The following is a 17,676-nucleotide window of genomic DNA, read 5'->3' on the forward strand; positions in this document are numbered from 1 at the left end:
AAAACACAGGTATTACTTTCCCTCCCTCCAAAGGAAGTTAAGGAGACAGGCCATGAGGGATTGTCTCCACCTAAAAATAACCATGCAGCGCTGGTTATACCTGAACTAGCTCCAAAAACAAAGTTAGCATCAGTTACGTGAATGATTTATGGATCGACAGGCCTCAAGACAACACATTTGGATGAAGCAGGATTCAAAAACAGGAAAAGCCAGTCACAGGACACAGCTAATGATGTGAAGGAACGGGGGTTTGATTCTCCATCATAAACCTATTCCTTCAATGACGACAGATTTCAGTCGACAGGCTGGAAAATAATGACACAAATAACTATGAGAACGTCTCCCCTCTCTCTGCTCCACCCTAATTTCAAGCAAGTGCACAGAAGGACCTCGGGCCAAAAAGCAAGAGCACCGTTCCCCACAGCCAATCACATGAGATCACATCAGATAGCTTTCAGCCTGTGATGCTGCTACAGTAACTATCTGGAGTGGATACATGGGAGGACTTGAGAGGAGCGCAAACTGGCAAAGAGACAGAGGGGTTGAGGAGGGAGAGAGAGAGACGGGGTTGGAGAAATGCTTTGAGGAGTAATGGTTGCTTGGAGACTGTTGTCAAGGAGACGATGAGTCCTCGAGTCCTTTGGCATCTCAAATGTCCTATATTTATGTTGATTTTCAGAAAGAGGGTGTTTTTTTTGTTTGTTTTGCTTTATTCCCTCAGTAGGTGAACGCGAGGCAGACGGCGATAAGCGCACAGATAAGGTGAACTCTTCAGAGACGCTCTGGATTTTCTACAATGCGCCTCGCAGAACGGGAAATGACACATAGAGGATTTCATCATACTTAAACAGGTCAGATAACTGTCAGATAATAGCATGCATTTGACAGCTGCACAGAAGCCCGCAGGAAATAGAAAGGGAAACAAGGACAATATGATACAGTTTCTTTTTGTGACACCCTATCAGTCTCTCAAATCGTGACAGACACCCTCCCTCTCTCTGTCTTTCCGTCGCTGACTCATTCTGTGGGCATTTACTGTGAATTTCGGGCAAAAGACGAGAGCAGGGAAGACAGGGAGCTTAGAAGACGACAAACCACCTACTGTGCGCCAGTGAAAGCCTGTCGAACTTACTCCTCACTTTGCACCAAAGAAAGACTATTTTCAGTGAGCACTGTGCATAATGAGATGCATATTTTCCTGAAGCGTGGGTGTAGGCATGTAAGCCAGGAGGTAATATTGGAAATGTTCTAGTGTATCTGGGGATAGGCCAGGGCACGTGGAGGCTACAGTGAGGGCCAGACACTGCTGTGGCCAGACGCTGAGTGGCATTGAAGGAAGCATAGCTGATTCCCCAGGGAAGCCGTGCAATGTGATTTGTTTTCAAGCGGCAATGGCTCATTGTACCCCAAAGGTCATTGTTCCTCCGCTTTGTCTCCCAAGTGCACAGAGCTGATTACACATGCACACAGCTATAATAACCAAACCACAAAAGAACAAGCCAGACCAGCCTCACTTCAATATCACGCTCAGAATGGAGCACGAGGAATTAAACCCAGTTTGGTCAAAGCGAGAAGCGCTCAGGGAAATATCAGGCCAAGCGATTGTAATGGTGAGTTGAGGAGGCACAAATCAGCGTCGTTATGAGCTGAACGCTGCAAGCAATTCCCCACATGTTTACAGTAATGTGGATTAATGACAGAAGGTGAAGGGAAAGCATGTGTTCTGCAAAATATGACTGTAATGAAATGGCACCATGAGATTAGTATTGATTTTGATGTAAGCTGACATGGATGTGAAGGGGAACATGTGCAATGCATCAAGAAGGTTACAACTAGTATCTTAGAGCCTGAACTGGGAAACCATGACTGCACCTCACAGATCCTTTAGTTCAATAAAAGTGCCAGACTGTAGTATTAAATAAGATATAATGTTTTATAAGTAAGCTTTACAGGTGCTGGGAAGTGGATTCTGCTGTGTTTTACCAGGGCCAGACGTGAGATGTCTCCTACATTCAGCCGCAAAGATAACTGTCTCCTTGCTCCATCTTAATAGTCACAGAGACAAACAGTATGGAAGGAGATTCCACCGTCTCATTTAACTCTCAGAAAGAAAGTGAATAAGCATATTTCTCCAAATGTCAAACCATTCCTTTAAATCAGGGGTACAACAATATTATCACACACGACTTTTTAGCCTTTTTATCTCCTTTGAAGAAATTCTTTCGCTCTTTTGATGTTCTATTGCAGCCAAAATTCTTAATTTTGCTATGGGAAGCATGTCACCAGTAAAGCATGACTATGGTGCAAAACAAAGTAAAAGTAGCAGCTTTGATGGAATAAAAGTCCAAACCACAGAGATATCATTACAAGTGCTAAGTACAGAGACCTGAAAACATGAGGATATTTAAAAATGGAGCCTTTTCTCTAGTCACATGCACAACCACTCGTTTTGAGCCAACTGAAAACAGCCTGTCGGGGGCTCAGTGCTGCTACCAAGCAAAGCGATGAGACAGTGCTGCTGTACCCTGATGTGAGGCCGACTGAGCCAGGCTTGGTGTGCAGTTGGACAGCTAAAGAATGTTATATCAGAGCTGTGCAAAAAGGCCTTTTCACGTCTTCATGAGCATGAATGTACCTCCACGACAGCCTGACCTTTACACTATGAAATATCCAGTACGGTTTTAAACTGAGAGTACACATCACACACTGAAGTCATTCATAACCGATGTTTCACTCAGGATGATTTAATATGTGATTGAATGCATTGTGTATGCATCATATATCATGAACTAAGAGTTAATGTGACTCGGTGGAGCATCAATTAATGATCATTAATTTGCATTTACCTCATACATTCATTCATATGCCACCAAATTAAAAACAGATCAGGGGGAAGGACGCACATCTTTGGACATACATCAACAGTTTACACTGGAATGAAGTGAGAAAGGAAACCTGGCTTTTAATATTGTGTCATGACTGTGACTTGTCAGCATTGCCAGAGCAGGTCTCTGCTGACCGATGGGTCAGTCAGCCACATGTGGGTGCTCGCTTGTCACGACCGGTCCGGTGACGGAAAGGTTCAGCTCATGTTTCTACAGGAACAGGCAGCGTTCTGTTTCAGCACCACTCTGAAATGTCCTCTTCTGTGTCGCCCGTTTCCATCATGTGATGGAATAGGAGTTAATGTATGCATCAGCCATTATAAACTCATAGTGACTTGATCATTTGTTGATGGTGAGCAACAGGAAGTCATTATACATACTGCATGAAATCATTTTGAATCATTAGTTATGCATTAAATAAGCATGTGATTGGAACCTTTATCATGAAGTATTAGCAAACGTCTCTGCGCATAATTGACAGTTTGGCTTTATATTCTGCAAAGGTGACAAAAAACCATTAAGACTGGTCCTCTGAAGAGCATAAACATGGTGGTCTATCATCTGCAGGTTGTCCTGAGTAACCAGGCCGGTGTTTAAGCTCAGATACTCTGATGTTCATAGTTCAGTACTACTTTAGGAAAGTTTTTTTTTTTTTCTGATTTGAGTAAACTTATCCATTAAATATGCTTCAATGGCAGATGCTGTTTCAAATGCTCTCTACGTTGCTATGCTTTTATGGCGAGCAGACATGTCACTGTACACTCTGTATGCTCACTGAGCCGAAAAATAGAAACACTTTAATGATGTAATCAAATGCAATGCACATCCTGCATCAAATAACGACCTCACTTCGCTCAGGTTCCTCTTTACTTGTTTATGTTTTGGAGCATGAACCTTGGCGAGATGGCTCTAATATTTTTTTCTCACTTAATGCACACATGTGGTAGTGCAACTATTAAGAAACATCCTCTCTGCTGAATCAAAAAGGTTGCATTTATCTTAAACAACCTCTGTGCTGAAGTGAAATATGTAAGATGTTTTTTTTATATTTTCTGACTTGTTTTCTTTAAGATCGTTGGATTGAAGATGAATCTTTATTTATTAAAATGAATTGTAAAAAGGCACCAGAATTGGAGCCTTATACCTGCCATATGGTCCGTACTGTCTGTCCAGTGTGGAAAGCTGCAAGCTGATTGGTGGTCAAATCAACCTGTAAATGCACCGTCGTGCCTTTATGACCGAGAAGCATGGTGACCATTGTTGTTGTGTCCACGCTAATAACACATGCCGTCTTTCAGCGTGACTCTTTGGGCTCTGTGCTCTTTTCTCTTCTGAGAAGCTTCCGCCAAGATGAAGGCTTCCCTTCTTCAAATCAATATATAATCAATGTCCTCCTGTGTGATGAAGCAATGTGTCTCCAGCAGGCCTGCGACAAAACAAGCTCACTGCTGAGGCACACAACGATTCCCAACAGTCTGGATTTGTTTGTTTCCTTGTAGGAAGCTGTTAGGAAACATGACATTCAGGGGAACAGAAGAGTCGATGATGGCTTCAAAGATCATTTTCACATCCACGTCAGACTTCCAGTTTTTATCCAAATGTATGAAATGTACTAAAACTGCCGTTCCATATTCAGCGTATGTATGCATACATTCACGTCACGTGTGTTTCTTCAGCAATTACACATCCACAAAACAAAGTGAGGAAAATCAGATGTAGTGTCAGCTTTGTGTTTCTGGGTCAGTGTTTCAGGCAGTTTTCTCAGTGACTGTGTTCACACATTTGAGCGGGTGTTGCTCTACTCATCTGAAGACCTGGACCACCACCAAAGGAGAGTAAGAGAATGACACGAGCTCCACCTAGTGGCCAAGCTGCTCCTTACATTAAATAGCACAAACGTGGACAGAACTACCTTACTGTTCCTTACTGCTCGATTTGATGAGTGACAAACTCTCACACAAATAAGGACTATTTTATTTATTTTGTTATCCAATTACATAGCAAAAAGACACTAAGAGATTATTTAAATATAGATTTTGTTCTACTCTAGGATGTCGTTGAAGAGCTTCCGCTTCTTGGACTCGCCGGTCTGTATTTCCTGCCAGTGGGCTCTTCTGTGGGTGAAGTGGGAGAGAGCAAATTTGGCCCACACATGGCGAGCAAACTGATCTGCCCTCAGCTGGCTTTCACTCCCCACTGGAAGGGAAAGGAGAGACGATAGAGGATGCCGTTAATGGGGATGTGACCGACGGGCAGTGTGTAAAAGCAAATGAAACAAATATCCAGCCACCCCTTCAAGTCAGGACCTACCCAGCTCCTGTGCGATGCTCTGCCTGTGATTGACTGAGGCGCTGTTCCACACGGCTTCCAGCACCCGACTACCCAACCTGGAGCAGGCCATCTGGACATACTGACCCTGAGGATAAACAATAGAGAAAGGGTGATGAGCTTTAAGACTACGACAAACAAGCACGCTAGTTTACAAAGAAACAAGCATGACATTTATCTATTGATACAATCGCAAACGTTGGATGTCGAAGGGGGCTTTCTTTTTCATGAACACGGAAGCTCCATTTTCACTTTGGTTCTCTATTCGCTGAAACTGGCCAATTTGTTGCCACCTTAGGGGCGGCTATGCTTAAGTTATTCCCTAAACCATCTGGTCTGCAGTTTTTAGCGAACAGTAACTGGAGCATTGCGGAGGACTGCACTCGTACCTCCAGCCTCTTGAGGATCTTGCCTCTCCCCTTGTCGCTGGACGTGGTGATGAGGGCCTGGAGGACGTGGCTGCCTGCAGGGTCGCACGCCAGCTTCAGGAGGTCAGCGGGGGTCAGGGTGCGCAGGCTGCTGAGGAGGAGCGAGCGCTCCTTGAACCTGGCCAGCGCCTGGACCAGACGGGAGCCGTGGTAACAGATGGAGGACAGCGGGACCTAGAAACGATCAAGAAGCCCAGAACTGTAGCTCGCTGCATGCGCAACATGTACTCAGTGTCAACATTTTTCAACATCTGCGGTGCAGCTTTGTGCCAGTAACTACACAGAAATGCCAAGACTGCAGTTAAAACGCAGCCATACTCGATTTGATTGGACGTCTCTCAGTTGTTTACCTCTGTCTGTGTGTCGCCCTCTGCTGTGTCAGAGTGGTAATACACCTCATAGGTGAGCAGGGACATGAAGAGAGGGAGGCAGTTGACGTGTCGAGAGCCGGGCTCGGCACAGTGGAACGCCTGGGAGGCAACACATCAGCAGGATGTCCATTACCCACAAATCAAACATGAAGCGGCTTCATTGTGCTTTATGCACTTTTAGCCATAAAGAAGGAGAAATAAACAGAAACAAGGGTATTGTTTTGTTGATTTAAGACCCATGTGGGCAAGAAACAACCGCTCCTTGACGCTTACTTGGAGGAGGCACTGCATCAGCTCTTCCTGTTTCTCCTCACTTTCTGCACAGCTCTCTGCCAGCTGGACGATCACACCCATGTGACCTGCGGCTAAGACGGCCTCCACGCCCTGGATCAGCTCATCGAACAACCTCAGGAACTACAGGAGAGCAACAGAGAGAGAAAATGGAGTCACCCTTACAGTGACAAACCTCCTGTCTTTTATCCTGCCCTGTGGAGACTCATGACCAACCACTTTGTGTTTGGCCGAGGCCGCAGTCAGCCTCTGTATGGGGAAGTTGGCAATGGGATGCAGGGCTAAGTCGACCAGCTGACCCTTGAGGTGGTTCTTGTACAGGTCCCGGAGAAGGGACTTGTGGGACAGCTGTATGATGGTCTCGATGAGGCGGCTGGAGGCCTGGTCCTTGAGAAAGACCAGAAGTGGACTAAAAGGAATGCGAAAACAAAAGCAGCTGTTACACAACATTTCATGGCAGCAGCGACTCATTCCTGGACCAAAGGAACACAGTGTGAGAGTCGCCCCGGACCTAACTCCTGGTGCGGCGCGGCAACTTGTCAGATACTCCATGATGCGTTTGAGGAGCTGTTTGCAGAGTTTGGGCCGTTTTCGGTGACACACGGTCAACATGGTTTGGAACACGGCGCTGGCAGCAGCATCAGTAACACTTACTGGAGAGAAAAGACACAGAAAGAATACTTCTTAAAACTTACAGCCAATTTAAAGGCGCCCTGTAGCAAACAAACAAAAAAGAAGATATGTTCACATTCAGGGTTTGGCATACAAACACCCTGTTTGGATCCTTGAGGTCTGTGCTTGAATGCATGTCTTTGGTTTGAGGTCATTTAGAAGTTGTTTTTCAGCTGTAAAATGTCCTGCTCAGTGTGCTTCTTAAAAAAACAGAACAAAGGGATCTGCAAATTTTGATTTCTTTTTTTAATAAAAAAAATAGCTACACTTCTTTGTGTGTTACCATCAGCTGTATATCAGTGGTAACTCAGCAGCAGGCACTGTGTGCACACAACAAGACAAACAAGGACCCAGCTGTAAAAAATATATATTTTCTTTTTTTTTAAATGTTGCAACTGGACCAAAACTTTCAGACCACCAACCACTAACCAACACCAGAGAACATCTGCACCAAATTAGACTAATTAATGTCCTTATTTACCAGCATGCTCACAGTGCGTTTCGCCTCTCATTTGGAGAAAATTGAATGCTTGTAAAATGTATGTTTAATAGCTCCTGCTGCGCCATACTATCAGTTCAAAGGCAGACTGAAAGAGCTGCATATGTGTCTCTCCCTCCATTTATCCAGACACCTGTGTTGACGAGACGCCGCTCTGCTTTATGGGTACGAAAATGTGGACGCAACACAGTTTGTCCCTGTGCAGCAGAGCTCCGGTAAAAGCCACTTAGGTTTCTCTGCGGCATGTGCGCCTGCCCCGAGGTTACTCATCGACTCTTTCATTTTGTTTTGATATTAAACCCGCAAGGCTGAATTTATCGTATGAATTCTAAACACAATTCAGACAGCGTTCTATTTAGGAAAGCTGCCCTTGAGCACTTCCACTCTGACTCTCCTCAGAGCCCTCACTCGCATTTAACAGGCTTCAGTGTTTTTCTGATTCCAATAGAAATGTCAGAGCCGTAAGCAGAGTTCAAGAGGAGGGGCTGACGGCGTTCGCCCGCCACATTATTTGAAATGCTCCCTTTCAAAAGAGATCACGGGGCTCACATACTTGACCCAGGATTCGACAGGCTGAATGCACAAATTCTTTCTTCAAAGACAGCTAAACTGAAACAGAGTATTCAAACAATTCTGATAATAATTGAAAGAAATATGGAAAGAAAGAGAAATAGAAATGGTCAAATTCAGGACACTAAATTTAATCGTGAAAGAGTGGAAATAAAATATTAAAACCAGAGTAAGTGGTGTGTGTTAGAGGCATTTTTGTTATGTTTTTATGTGAGATTAACGCTCTTTTATAAGCTGTGGCCACTGCTAGTAATGTTAGAAAAACTACAGGATCCGATCGTAAACTGGAAACAAAACAATAGGCACGCCCCACGCATGTGTTTTGTCTTGTCTGCTTGCTAGCTGTAAAAGAGTAGGCGAGCGGTTTGTGCGGATGTCAAGCGCGAAACGCTGAAATGGATGCGAACAAGATTCTGAATGGAAAGTTTAGTTTCAAAAAGTTGCCAGATGGATCGACTGACAAGACCAAAGTTATCTGTGTGTATTGTCGGTGTGAAATGAGTTATCACCACTTGATGGCCAAACACACGGCTAATGCGAATTCTCCACTGCCTCCTTGTCAAAACCAGGCGACAATGGATGGCTTTCGACAGAGGCATATGGACACCGCAACTAAGAACAAGCTTACAGTAAAAAAAAGTTGAAGTAGTTAAATTGTGAGATTTGATTCATTCAAATGTGAATGACTGCTCAAAGTGAGAATGTTAGTGTGAAATATAACACTACACATTGTTTTCAATAAAAAAACATTTGTACAAAGCAAGCCTATCCACTTTTCCATGTTGATAACAGTATTAAAATGATAATTAATGGGACATGGATAAAAATGTGCCATTAATTTGCGATTAATCGTGAGTTAACTATGACATTCATGAGATTAATCACGATTAAATATTTTAAACGACTGACAGCACTAGTTTTTACGTTATGTTTTAAGAGCTGATCCCCTCATCGCGACTCTTCTCCTCCACCCTCTCTCGTGGACTCGTCCTCCAGCAGGAGTCAGGCATGGACGCTCCATGAGTTTTGGGGAGTGGCTTTGGACGGAGGCCTGAGGGGATGTTTTTTGGTAGTCTACTTTCAAATTCGAGATCAGTCTTGCGGGTTTCTCCAACGTCACCAGCTCCAGCTTGAAAGGTCAGTCGTTAAGTGTTTTATAAGGCTGCTGACTCTGACTCCATCAGTCATAAATGAACTGTTTAAAACCCAAACTGTGTAAGCAGCAGTCATTTTAAGACTGAAACCTGGACAGTTTAGTCTGTTCACACGGTGCAGGTCTTTTTTGAGTTAAATGAAATAAACACAACACCCCGTGCTTTGCAATACAAGCATTTTCTCCTCGTGACAAAGCTGAACACAATTCCAGTCTGTCAACGACTACTGCGAATATGCACGTCCTTAGGTTTGATGAAAGAAGACTCACGATTAACGTTGTCCATCAAGGTCTCTGTGAGGCTTTTGAGCTCGTACCAAAATGACGTGGGAATCTCAAAGTCTGTCAGCTGTGGAACAACGGCACGTTCTTTTGTACCTGGGTGAAAAAACAAGAATGATAAAAGACAGAAGTTGACATTAAAACAAGCTTAAAGCGACAAGCCGCTGTGTGTAGCAGCCCCGACACACTGGACCGGCCTCTAAGCCCGAGCACTGACAGGAAGAAAATAGAGCTTTTGATCTGCTGGCTTTGCTGTCAGAAGAAAAAAAGTGGAGACTGATGTGAAAAGCACACATAATGGGTGAAATCGGTTACTTTCTAGCAGCTCAGAAAGCTCTCTGTCTGTCTGGTGAGGGTCGACTTGTGTCACTGTTGCCAGACACTGGGTAACGTAAGGTCACAGGCTTTCAACAACAGCAGCAGTTTGATATCTGTTTTCCAACTGGGAGGCACGCACAGCTCATGGAGGCTATTAGGTACTTTAAACCCTTAGTGATTCTCAGGTCGCCTCTAAAATCCCTCTCAGAGTCCTAAGTACACTCACAACTGAACTCATAGATGTTGTGCACATATTTTTAGATTCTGCGTGACTGAGACATCATTATCTCCAATGTCCATTGCAAATAAATACTGCTTAGAATTCATCGAAAAAGACAGAACTTGCTTTAGAATCATCACGTTTTTAATTTCTTTTCGGTGTCAAAACGATCCAGTGACAGTTGTCTGTACATCTATACGTTCACTGCAAACAGGAGCTGCTAAAAGCCAATTTGGCAAACTTTTGATGATGCCAGTTTGTTGATCAATAGTCTACAGCTAACCAGCTGCAGCTACATCATACTTTTGATTTACATCCTCCCAAGCCCACAAATTATTGAAACTGTGTGTCCAAAACTCGAAGCACGATTACCGATCAAACAGTAATCAAAAATCAAACAAAAATCTTTTTTTATATTGCACTATAAATATTTTTTTCGACACGACTGAAGCTCAGAAGTTCTGACAAAAACTGAAGGGTTTGGTGCAGTTATCTCAATTTTGTCTGTCAGTGGGTCCACAGCGTCAGACCGTGAAAACCCTTGTGCTGGGCCAGCAATGTTTTCTGTGTGTGTGTGTGTGTGTGTGTGTGTGTGTGTGTGTGTGTGTGTGTGTGTGTGTGTGTGTGCGCGCGCGCATACCTGGACGTGACTCGGTGCGGGGCGGTCCGAGGCAGCCTGCCAGCACATGTAAAAGTGTGCGGACCACATGTGAGCCATGAACATGTTTGATGAACTCTCCGCAGTTGTCTCTCACCACCTGGCTTAAAGTCAACACCTGGGCCTCCAACACCGCACAGCTCTCCTCCTCTTCTTCTTCTGTGGTAGCAGACGGCTCCTTCTCTAGCGGTGCATGGACACAGAGGAGGCACACAGAGCTGAGTTGTTAGTGTTGTTTTTGTGTGATTTCACCTCTTTACCATCACCTAAATGAAACATGTAATCTCACCCATCACCCTGGACATCTGCCGGACTGCACTCTCCACCACGTGACCGCCGCACCGGTCACAAGAAACCGGCTTAAACTTGGACCCTGATTCTCCTCCCAGCTCGGCCAGTACCTCCCCTGCCTGGTCAGGACTGGACAGTGGGAGCAGCCGCTGCAGAGTGATGCTTCCTGTTCGGTCCATCGCCACCAGGGTCGCTTTACCTCTAACTTCTGTGAGGACGTTCTCCACAAACATCTCTGTACGAGAGAGAGTCACACATCAAGCAATTATACACAGAGCGTTTGATATTTAATGACAAATATCATATATTTAAAAAAGGAGAAATGAGAAATTGGGGTCAGCTAAGAGTACACAGTGACTCTAATGGAACCAGACAGATGGAGACCGCACAGCTTGGTGAAATGAAGCAATAAGGCTGCAACAAGCAGAGTAATGTTAAACCTGGTCACATATATACATGGCAGAGAAGTCTGCCTTCTCCAGGAGACACCTAGCCCCCTCCCTGATTACAGATACCAGGGTCCTCATTTACACAACATTCAAAAAAATCAAATGCGACTGTAACCTGGTTACAGGTTAAGTGATTGCAAACACACAGTCTCCAATAATGCAAGGGATGAATACATCCAACTCTGTGCATACTGACATCCAGCAGATGTGTCGTCTCATCAATCTGATCACTGAACAACAGCTCAAGGTAGCTTATTTACTCAGCCCAGCATCGATCACTGGCCAACATAACATGCTGAGCAAGCTGAACAGCAGGGCACTGACACTCGGCCATAATGAGATTTTATTATTTGGCATTCTTGTTTGAAAAATAACTACAACAATCAAGCAAATAGTAATTAAGTAACAACAGATTAATAACAGCCTATATGATTCCTCTCGACTAGTTGTACAATGTTTTAAACTTCACTCACTTTTTCCACATACCAATCACTATAATAAAGCACAGATTTTTGTGTGAGGAGTCTTTCTGCTGCACATTCCCAACTTTAATCAACTTCCACTCCTCTGCTGGCTCCCGTCACCAGAGACAGAATCCCTCTCACCTCTCTCCTCATTATCTTCAAAGCCTTCGCTGAGCCTTTCCCCGACGCGGCGGAAATAGCCCACACTCAGAGCGTCCAGACGCTTCCTCCCGCCGTCTCCCTGACCCTTTTCTCCTTCTTCGCCTCCCCTCCTCTTCCTCTCTCCTCCATCTCCATCTTCGCCGGGGTGTCTCCTCTTCTTTCCTCCCCCTTTCTTTGGCTTCCTCTCCTCTGCTTTTGCCAGCATAGCTTGGACCTTACAGCATGCAGGTTACAAGTCGAATGTATTGGTCTTGTTAGAGAGATTGCTCAGTTTGATCCTCAGGCTGTAACAGGGAACAGACGAGGGGAAAACATGACAGAATCATTGGGATTTGATGGTGACGTTCACTCTCACCTTATTCATCAAACCAAAGTATTTTAATAACATAACCGATAGGGTACTTGTAGATATGATGAGTATTGTTTACCTACAGTTTCACAAAATTTTGTCAAGTTAGGACTTACAGGTTAGTCTGTATTTGATCATACAAATCACATGAAACAAGCAGGCCAAAAATTCATTAGAAATTACAATGAACCTGTCAAATGTGAATTAAAAAAATAAATGAGAGTCAGAGGAAACACTTCTTTTCTAATCAATATAATTTGGTAGATCGGTATCAAATAAATTTTCATTTTCTGTATCTATTAGGTATCTTTGTACTAATTGTTGTGTTTCTGATTTGCCAATCCTTCCTGACAGCATGCTCGAAGACTGAGGAGAACGTCAGTGAGACCAAGATGGAAATTCTTTGTAAACACAGAGATCTTTATTTGTTGGGCCACAACAAGTATGCCGAATTTACCTGTAGATATTAATGATTCAAGAAATGTCATAAGTCTTGTTATACGAGGACAACATGGGATCCGATACGCTGTTACACGTTATATTGACACATCCTGGAAAAGGATTTGGCTTCGAGGTCTCCATATACGAGCAGGCGTCCATGTTAGCGCTCAGCATGAGAACCACAAACCAGCTCGATCGTTTTCGAAACAAGTGGAAATTTTTAACAGACTGTTGAAAATATTTTACTGACACATTTAGCACAGTCAGCTGAGGATGAATCGATACACACAGAATTCATGGAGAGCATTAAAGTGTAGTTTGACTCACGTGTGAGAAGTGTAGACCGAGCAGAGGGGCGCTGTGTTGTGGACGCGGAATGATGACGTAGTAGAAGTATGGGGCGGTGCGTTTGACTTCATTTTTTATTTTATTTTATTTTTTTATTTTTATTACGGCTAAGCAAATTTTTATGGAGGCTTTCGACTTCTTTGTCTTTTTTTTCGCAATTATTTATTCAATTCTATTTAATTCCAGTCATTTGCTAATTTCCCATGTCACTTTTGGGCCCATACGTGTTCCATTCCTCAGAAAAAAACTGAATTGTTATGTGTTGGATACGCACCCACACAAAAATGGTTTAGTTCAGAAGATTCACATCATGTGCATTTGTGATGTCTCACTGAAAACTGTCTTATGCTTCAAAATGCACGTGATTAACTAATTAACAGAGAATAGCAAAAAAAGAAATGAATCATGTTTGGGAAATTAGAGCATATTCAGAAATAGATTAATAATAATGTGTTCCCTTCATAAATCATGACATATTTATCTCTCTTAGCACAAGAGCTGCTTTGAATGATGTTGATGTTGATATCAGTATGTGATCCTCGCCTGGTATTAGTTGGTATTGGATCAAAAACAAATCTTTTGGTATTGGCCAGTCCCATTGATAAATGTGTGTCCATATGTCGACTCTGAATCCCTGTTGCATTGTACAGTATGTTAATCATACTATCACAAAGTGCACTGAGCTGTGGTTGTAGCCACCAGAGGGCAACATGGTTACTTCAGGTAAAGAACCACATTCCCCTGCCCTATGGAGAGATTCACTGACCATGTTCACCGAAACCTCAGTGAATGAGATAAGATCAGAGGTGTTAACTCCAGCCCAAAACAAACAACTAATTTAAAAATAAGACCTGCACCCCAGGTGACACATGACTTTATCAAGGCTTTAGAAAGACTTTCCCCACGCACAAAGCACAAGAACCTTGGAGGGTGCCCGCCGTATATTCAAGAGAAAAAAAACGACCAGTTTTCAAGTTGCAGGCGGACTTGATGGTCATCAGCACTTGTTTCAATGAGCCTTTGATGAATGAATGTTTATCGAATTCTGAAAACTGAAGAGACTTAATTTGATATACCATTAATCGATGGCAGGACATGTGTCTGCTCTGCTGCTGTTCACATCTTAAAACTTCCTTTGATTCAGATTCATCAGCACATCCAGTCAGCACATTTAACACTCAAAATCTACAGTTCAAGAGTTTTGACTTTTGACTTGCTTCTGACTAAATGGCACAACTGCCCCCCTCTGTGACCATGACGACAGCATGCTGCTTTCTCAGAAAAGTGACATACCCCTGCCTACAATCTATGTATGGGTGTGCCTCTAAATGAATCAGGGGTGAGGCAAGTTTAGACGTTGTCATATCTGATCACGTTGGAAACAGGGGCTGTGTAATACCTTCCACAGGTGAACTGCCAGCGCAGAACAAAGAATCTCTGAATGAATGATGTGATGTCAGCATTAAGTTCAAAGCCCCGCTGTGCCTAAATACAGCCTCACAGAGCTGTAAGCATGGCTGAAGACTCCTAATCCTGTTAGACAGTTGAAATGAGGATGGTTCAAATGAAGCTGCAATACAATTTAAGAAAATCACAAAACTGTGTGCAGAGAATGTATATGGAGAGAGCAGAACGCCTGGCATAGAATGTGAAGTGGGAGAATATAATAAATGAATAAATTCTGGTAAATCTTTCAACGCTTTTCAGGCCAGAAGGCGTGACTTGTTTAAATTGTGCTCAGAAGACACAAAAGCTTTGTCTTTTCATACGCAGAGGACAAACTGAATCTTACACACTAAAGATTTTTTTTTTTATGTCTAGTGAGGACAGGGGGTTTAGAGCAGAGAGGCACAGCGACAGATAAATCATTTGTTCAACAGCAGTGCTCCTGTTGGCTTTGTCTGTTTGTGCTCATCTCCAGAGCAACTGCAGCGCACGCATCAGCCCCCGCAGCAAACTGTGAATGAACACTGCCATTGATTAAGACTTTGAGAGTCACACAGACGTAGCCAGACGCATTTCATCACACCGCTGTACAGTAAAACACACACAGCTCTCGATGTCGCAGGCTGAACCGTGTTATGAATCACAAGAATCGGCAGTAATCCACAGAGTGAGCAACGCTTTACAAATGATTTAGCTGGTCTTGTCTGCATCACATACGAAAGTTACTGTAAGCTCTCTCTTTGTTGTTGTCTGGTTTGGCTGCCTGTCAAGCAATAGTTAGATTTGTCATAATAGTAATGGAAACAATATTGCGAATGCTTTTGATATTACAAGCGCTGAACTTAACACACATTTCCATTTCCATTCACATCATACAGACATGAGTGCTGCCAAGGAAGAAAATGAACCTTTTTTGCACAATGTCAAACTGTTCCTTTAAGACCAAGCTGACATTCAATTTGAATTGTTTTTAACCCCTGCATTCTTTATTTTTAATGAAACAGGTAATTTTGTGTGTGTGTGTGTGTGTGTGTGTGTGTGTGTGTGTGTGTGTGTGTGTGTGTGTGTGTGTGTGTGCCTTTTTGATCTTCATAAGAGGTCAGAGGAACTTGGTTATTATTTAACAGAGATGTGTCAATACAGCACATACCAAAACTATTCTCACTGACACTCCTTGACACCGGGGCGGTCCTGCTGTACGGCGTATTTGCAGAAAGATTGGACCTCCTGTTTTGTCAAGATACAACGAACAACAGCGATTGATTCCTATATTGTATTTTTCCTCAGCTGTTCTCAGTGAAAACGTATACCATGTAAAGGGCACGTATCTCCACAATCCTAATATGTCTCCCAAAGCCAGGAAGTTTCCTTTGGCTGCCGACTGTTTGGTTTCCCACGTACAGTGTGAGAGCCAGGACCCAGGCCCATCTGTTATGCTCAGATACTCAGCGAACCCAAGTCACCTTTATGTTTCCTCTCACGCCCACTGCTCTGCAGAAGCCACAAACGCTGTCCATGCTATTTATCACATCGGCGTGAGGCCAGCAGGATGAACAATAAGATCGGTGAGTGCTTTGCATTTTTCAAAATAGAAACAGTCATGACCAAAATGTAATGTATGGCTCGAGGATACAGTTCTCATAGAAAAATCATTTTTACAAATAATTCAGCAGCACATTTATAATTCAGTCATAAATTCCTTGTGGGACCTTATTACTTTCGTGTTTTGAACGTTTTGAGCGTTGTCTTCCATTTAAACGCCCCAGTAAGGCGCTTCAGTGAGCCATTATACACAATACACAAACCTGAAACTGGAACACCTGAGAGGAACTCAGCCATTATTAATGTTATTAATTACACATGTGCTTTTCCTACTATGACATGTCATACATGAAGAAGGAGATGTTGGATCATTACAATCCCATTAAAAACCTCACTGCTCTTAGACAATGACTGATTACATCAATTTTAAATGAATATATTATTTGACTAGTAGCTAATATAGATTTGTGTTTAACTAAATTTGAAACTTTTACAGACTGAAAATCCATTATAATATATTCTGCATGTGTTATTTTCCTCTTGGGTCACCAGTAAAATGCCTCTAAATTACAAACATAAGCCTCAGTTATCCCTTTGGTTTGTGCTAATTAGCAAATGTTAGCATGCTAACACATTGCACTAAGATGGTGCACATGATTAAAAAGATCATCTTGTTAGCATAATCATTCTGAGCATGTTAGCATGCTGTCATTAGCATTCAGTGCTGCTGTGCTTTAGTGCAGCATCACAGCTCTCACTGCAAATAAACTTGATCTTATAATTTCATTTCATTATTGCTGTAATTCTCAGATGCAATGATGCAGCCATTTAACGCTGACTGGCAGTGGAAGGCAGGTTCAGAGATGTATCCAGATTTCAGGTTTCCCTTGTAATCATCTGATCAGATGTGACATCATTATGGTCTCCAGCCAAACCACAAAGTTGGTGGTGTACTTTACTCATTCACACTGCCTGCTCTCATTGGTTGGATTTCACATTGACAAATGTGGAATCTATGAGACAAACTGCCTGGAATAGACATTTCATCACTTTGTGTTTTATGTTTACCTGATGAATAGCTGCTTTGGACTGAAATCAAAAACATGCAATGCAAATATACCATCTTCTAAATCTTTGCCCTTTTGGACTTGTGATCAGATGGTTTATATTTAGGATGTCAGGGGTCAGCTTGGTTATGTCCTCCAAGGTTTTCCTGTAAACTGGCCAACAAAAGAGTACTGAAAGTTTGCAGGGGAAGTTTCACAGCATTGACAGAGGGGGGTTTCCTACGGAGGAGGTTCAACCTCGGATCATCAACACATCATCCAAACTGTGCTTTTGGTTTATTTTGGTGGTTGCTACTATGAATGACTATTATGCTGAAACATAGGCTTTTTAATTAATATGATTCACATTATGATTGTCTGCTCTGAGGTGCAGGTTGTGGTTGTTTGAAACAAATAATTTTATACATGACTGCAGGTATTGATTTGCTAATTTTATTATGTG

The 17,676-nt window shown here is 42.9% G+C and overlaps 1 protein-coding gene across 1 annotated transcript; it reads right to left on the reverse strand.

Annotated features, from left to right (window-relative positions):
* Positions 1–3,939: 3,939 nt before the first annotated feature.
* LOC139338934 (nucleolar protein 9) lies at positions 3,940–13,209 on the reverse strand. Its single transcript, XM_070974289.1, has 12 exons — positions 13,159–13,209; positions 12,021–12,325; positions 10,965–11,201; positions 10,658–10,858; positions 9,468–9,575; positions 6,815–6,956; positions 6,520–6,712; positions 6,286–6,426; positions 5,992–6,111; positions 5,603–5,815; positions 5,196–5,301; positions 3,940–5,081 (listed from the first exon to the last, which is right to left on the reverse strand). Exons 2-12 carry the CDS (start codon positions 12,244–12,246, stop codon positions 4,927–4,929), a joined length of 1,842 nt encoding a protein of 613 aa, XP_070830390.1. The 5' UTR covers positions 12,247–12,325; positions 13,159–13,209; the 3' UTR covers positions 3,940–4,926.
* Between the last annotated feature and the right edge of the window lie 4,467 nt (positions 13,210–17,676).

Source organism: Chaetodon trifascialis, chromosome 11, assembly GCF_039877785.1.
Source record: "Chaetodon trifascialis isolate fChaTrf1 chromosome 11, fChaTrf1.hap1, whole genome shotgun sequence".
NCBI lineage: Eukaryota > Metazoa > Chordata > Actinopteri > Chaetodontiformes > Chaetodontidae > Chaetodon > Chaetodon trifascialis.

Excerpts from the sequence above, each read along its gene's own strand:
- LOC139338934 (XM_070974289.1), bottom strand. The coding sequence starts at position 12,246 with ATGCTGGCAAAAGCAGAGGAGAGGAAGCCAAAGAAAGGGGGAGGAAAG. Across the intron at positions 6,957-9,467 it reads CTTGATGGACAACGTTAATC|TAAGTGTTACTGATGCTGCT; the intron begins GTGAGTCTTCTT and ends TTTTCTCTCCAG. Across the intron at positions 5,302-5,602 it reads AGATCCTCAAGAGGCTGGAG|GGTCAGTATGTCCAGATGGC; the intron begins GTACGAGTGCAG and ends GTTTATCCTCAG.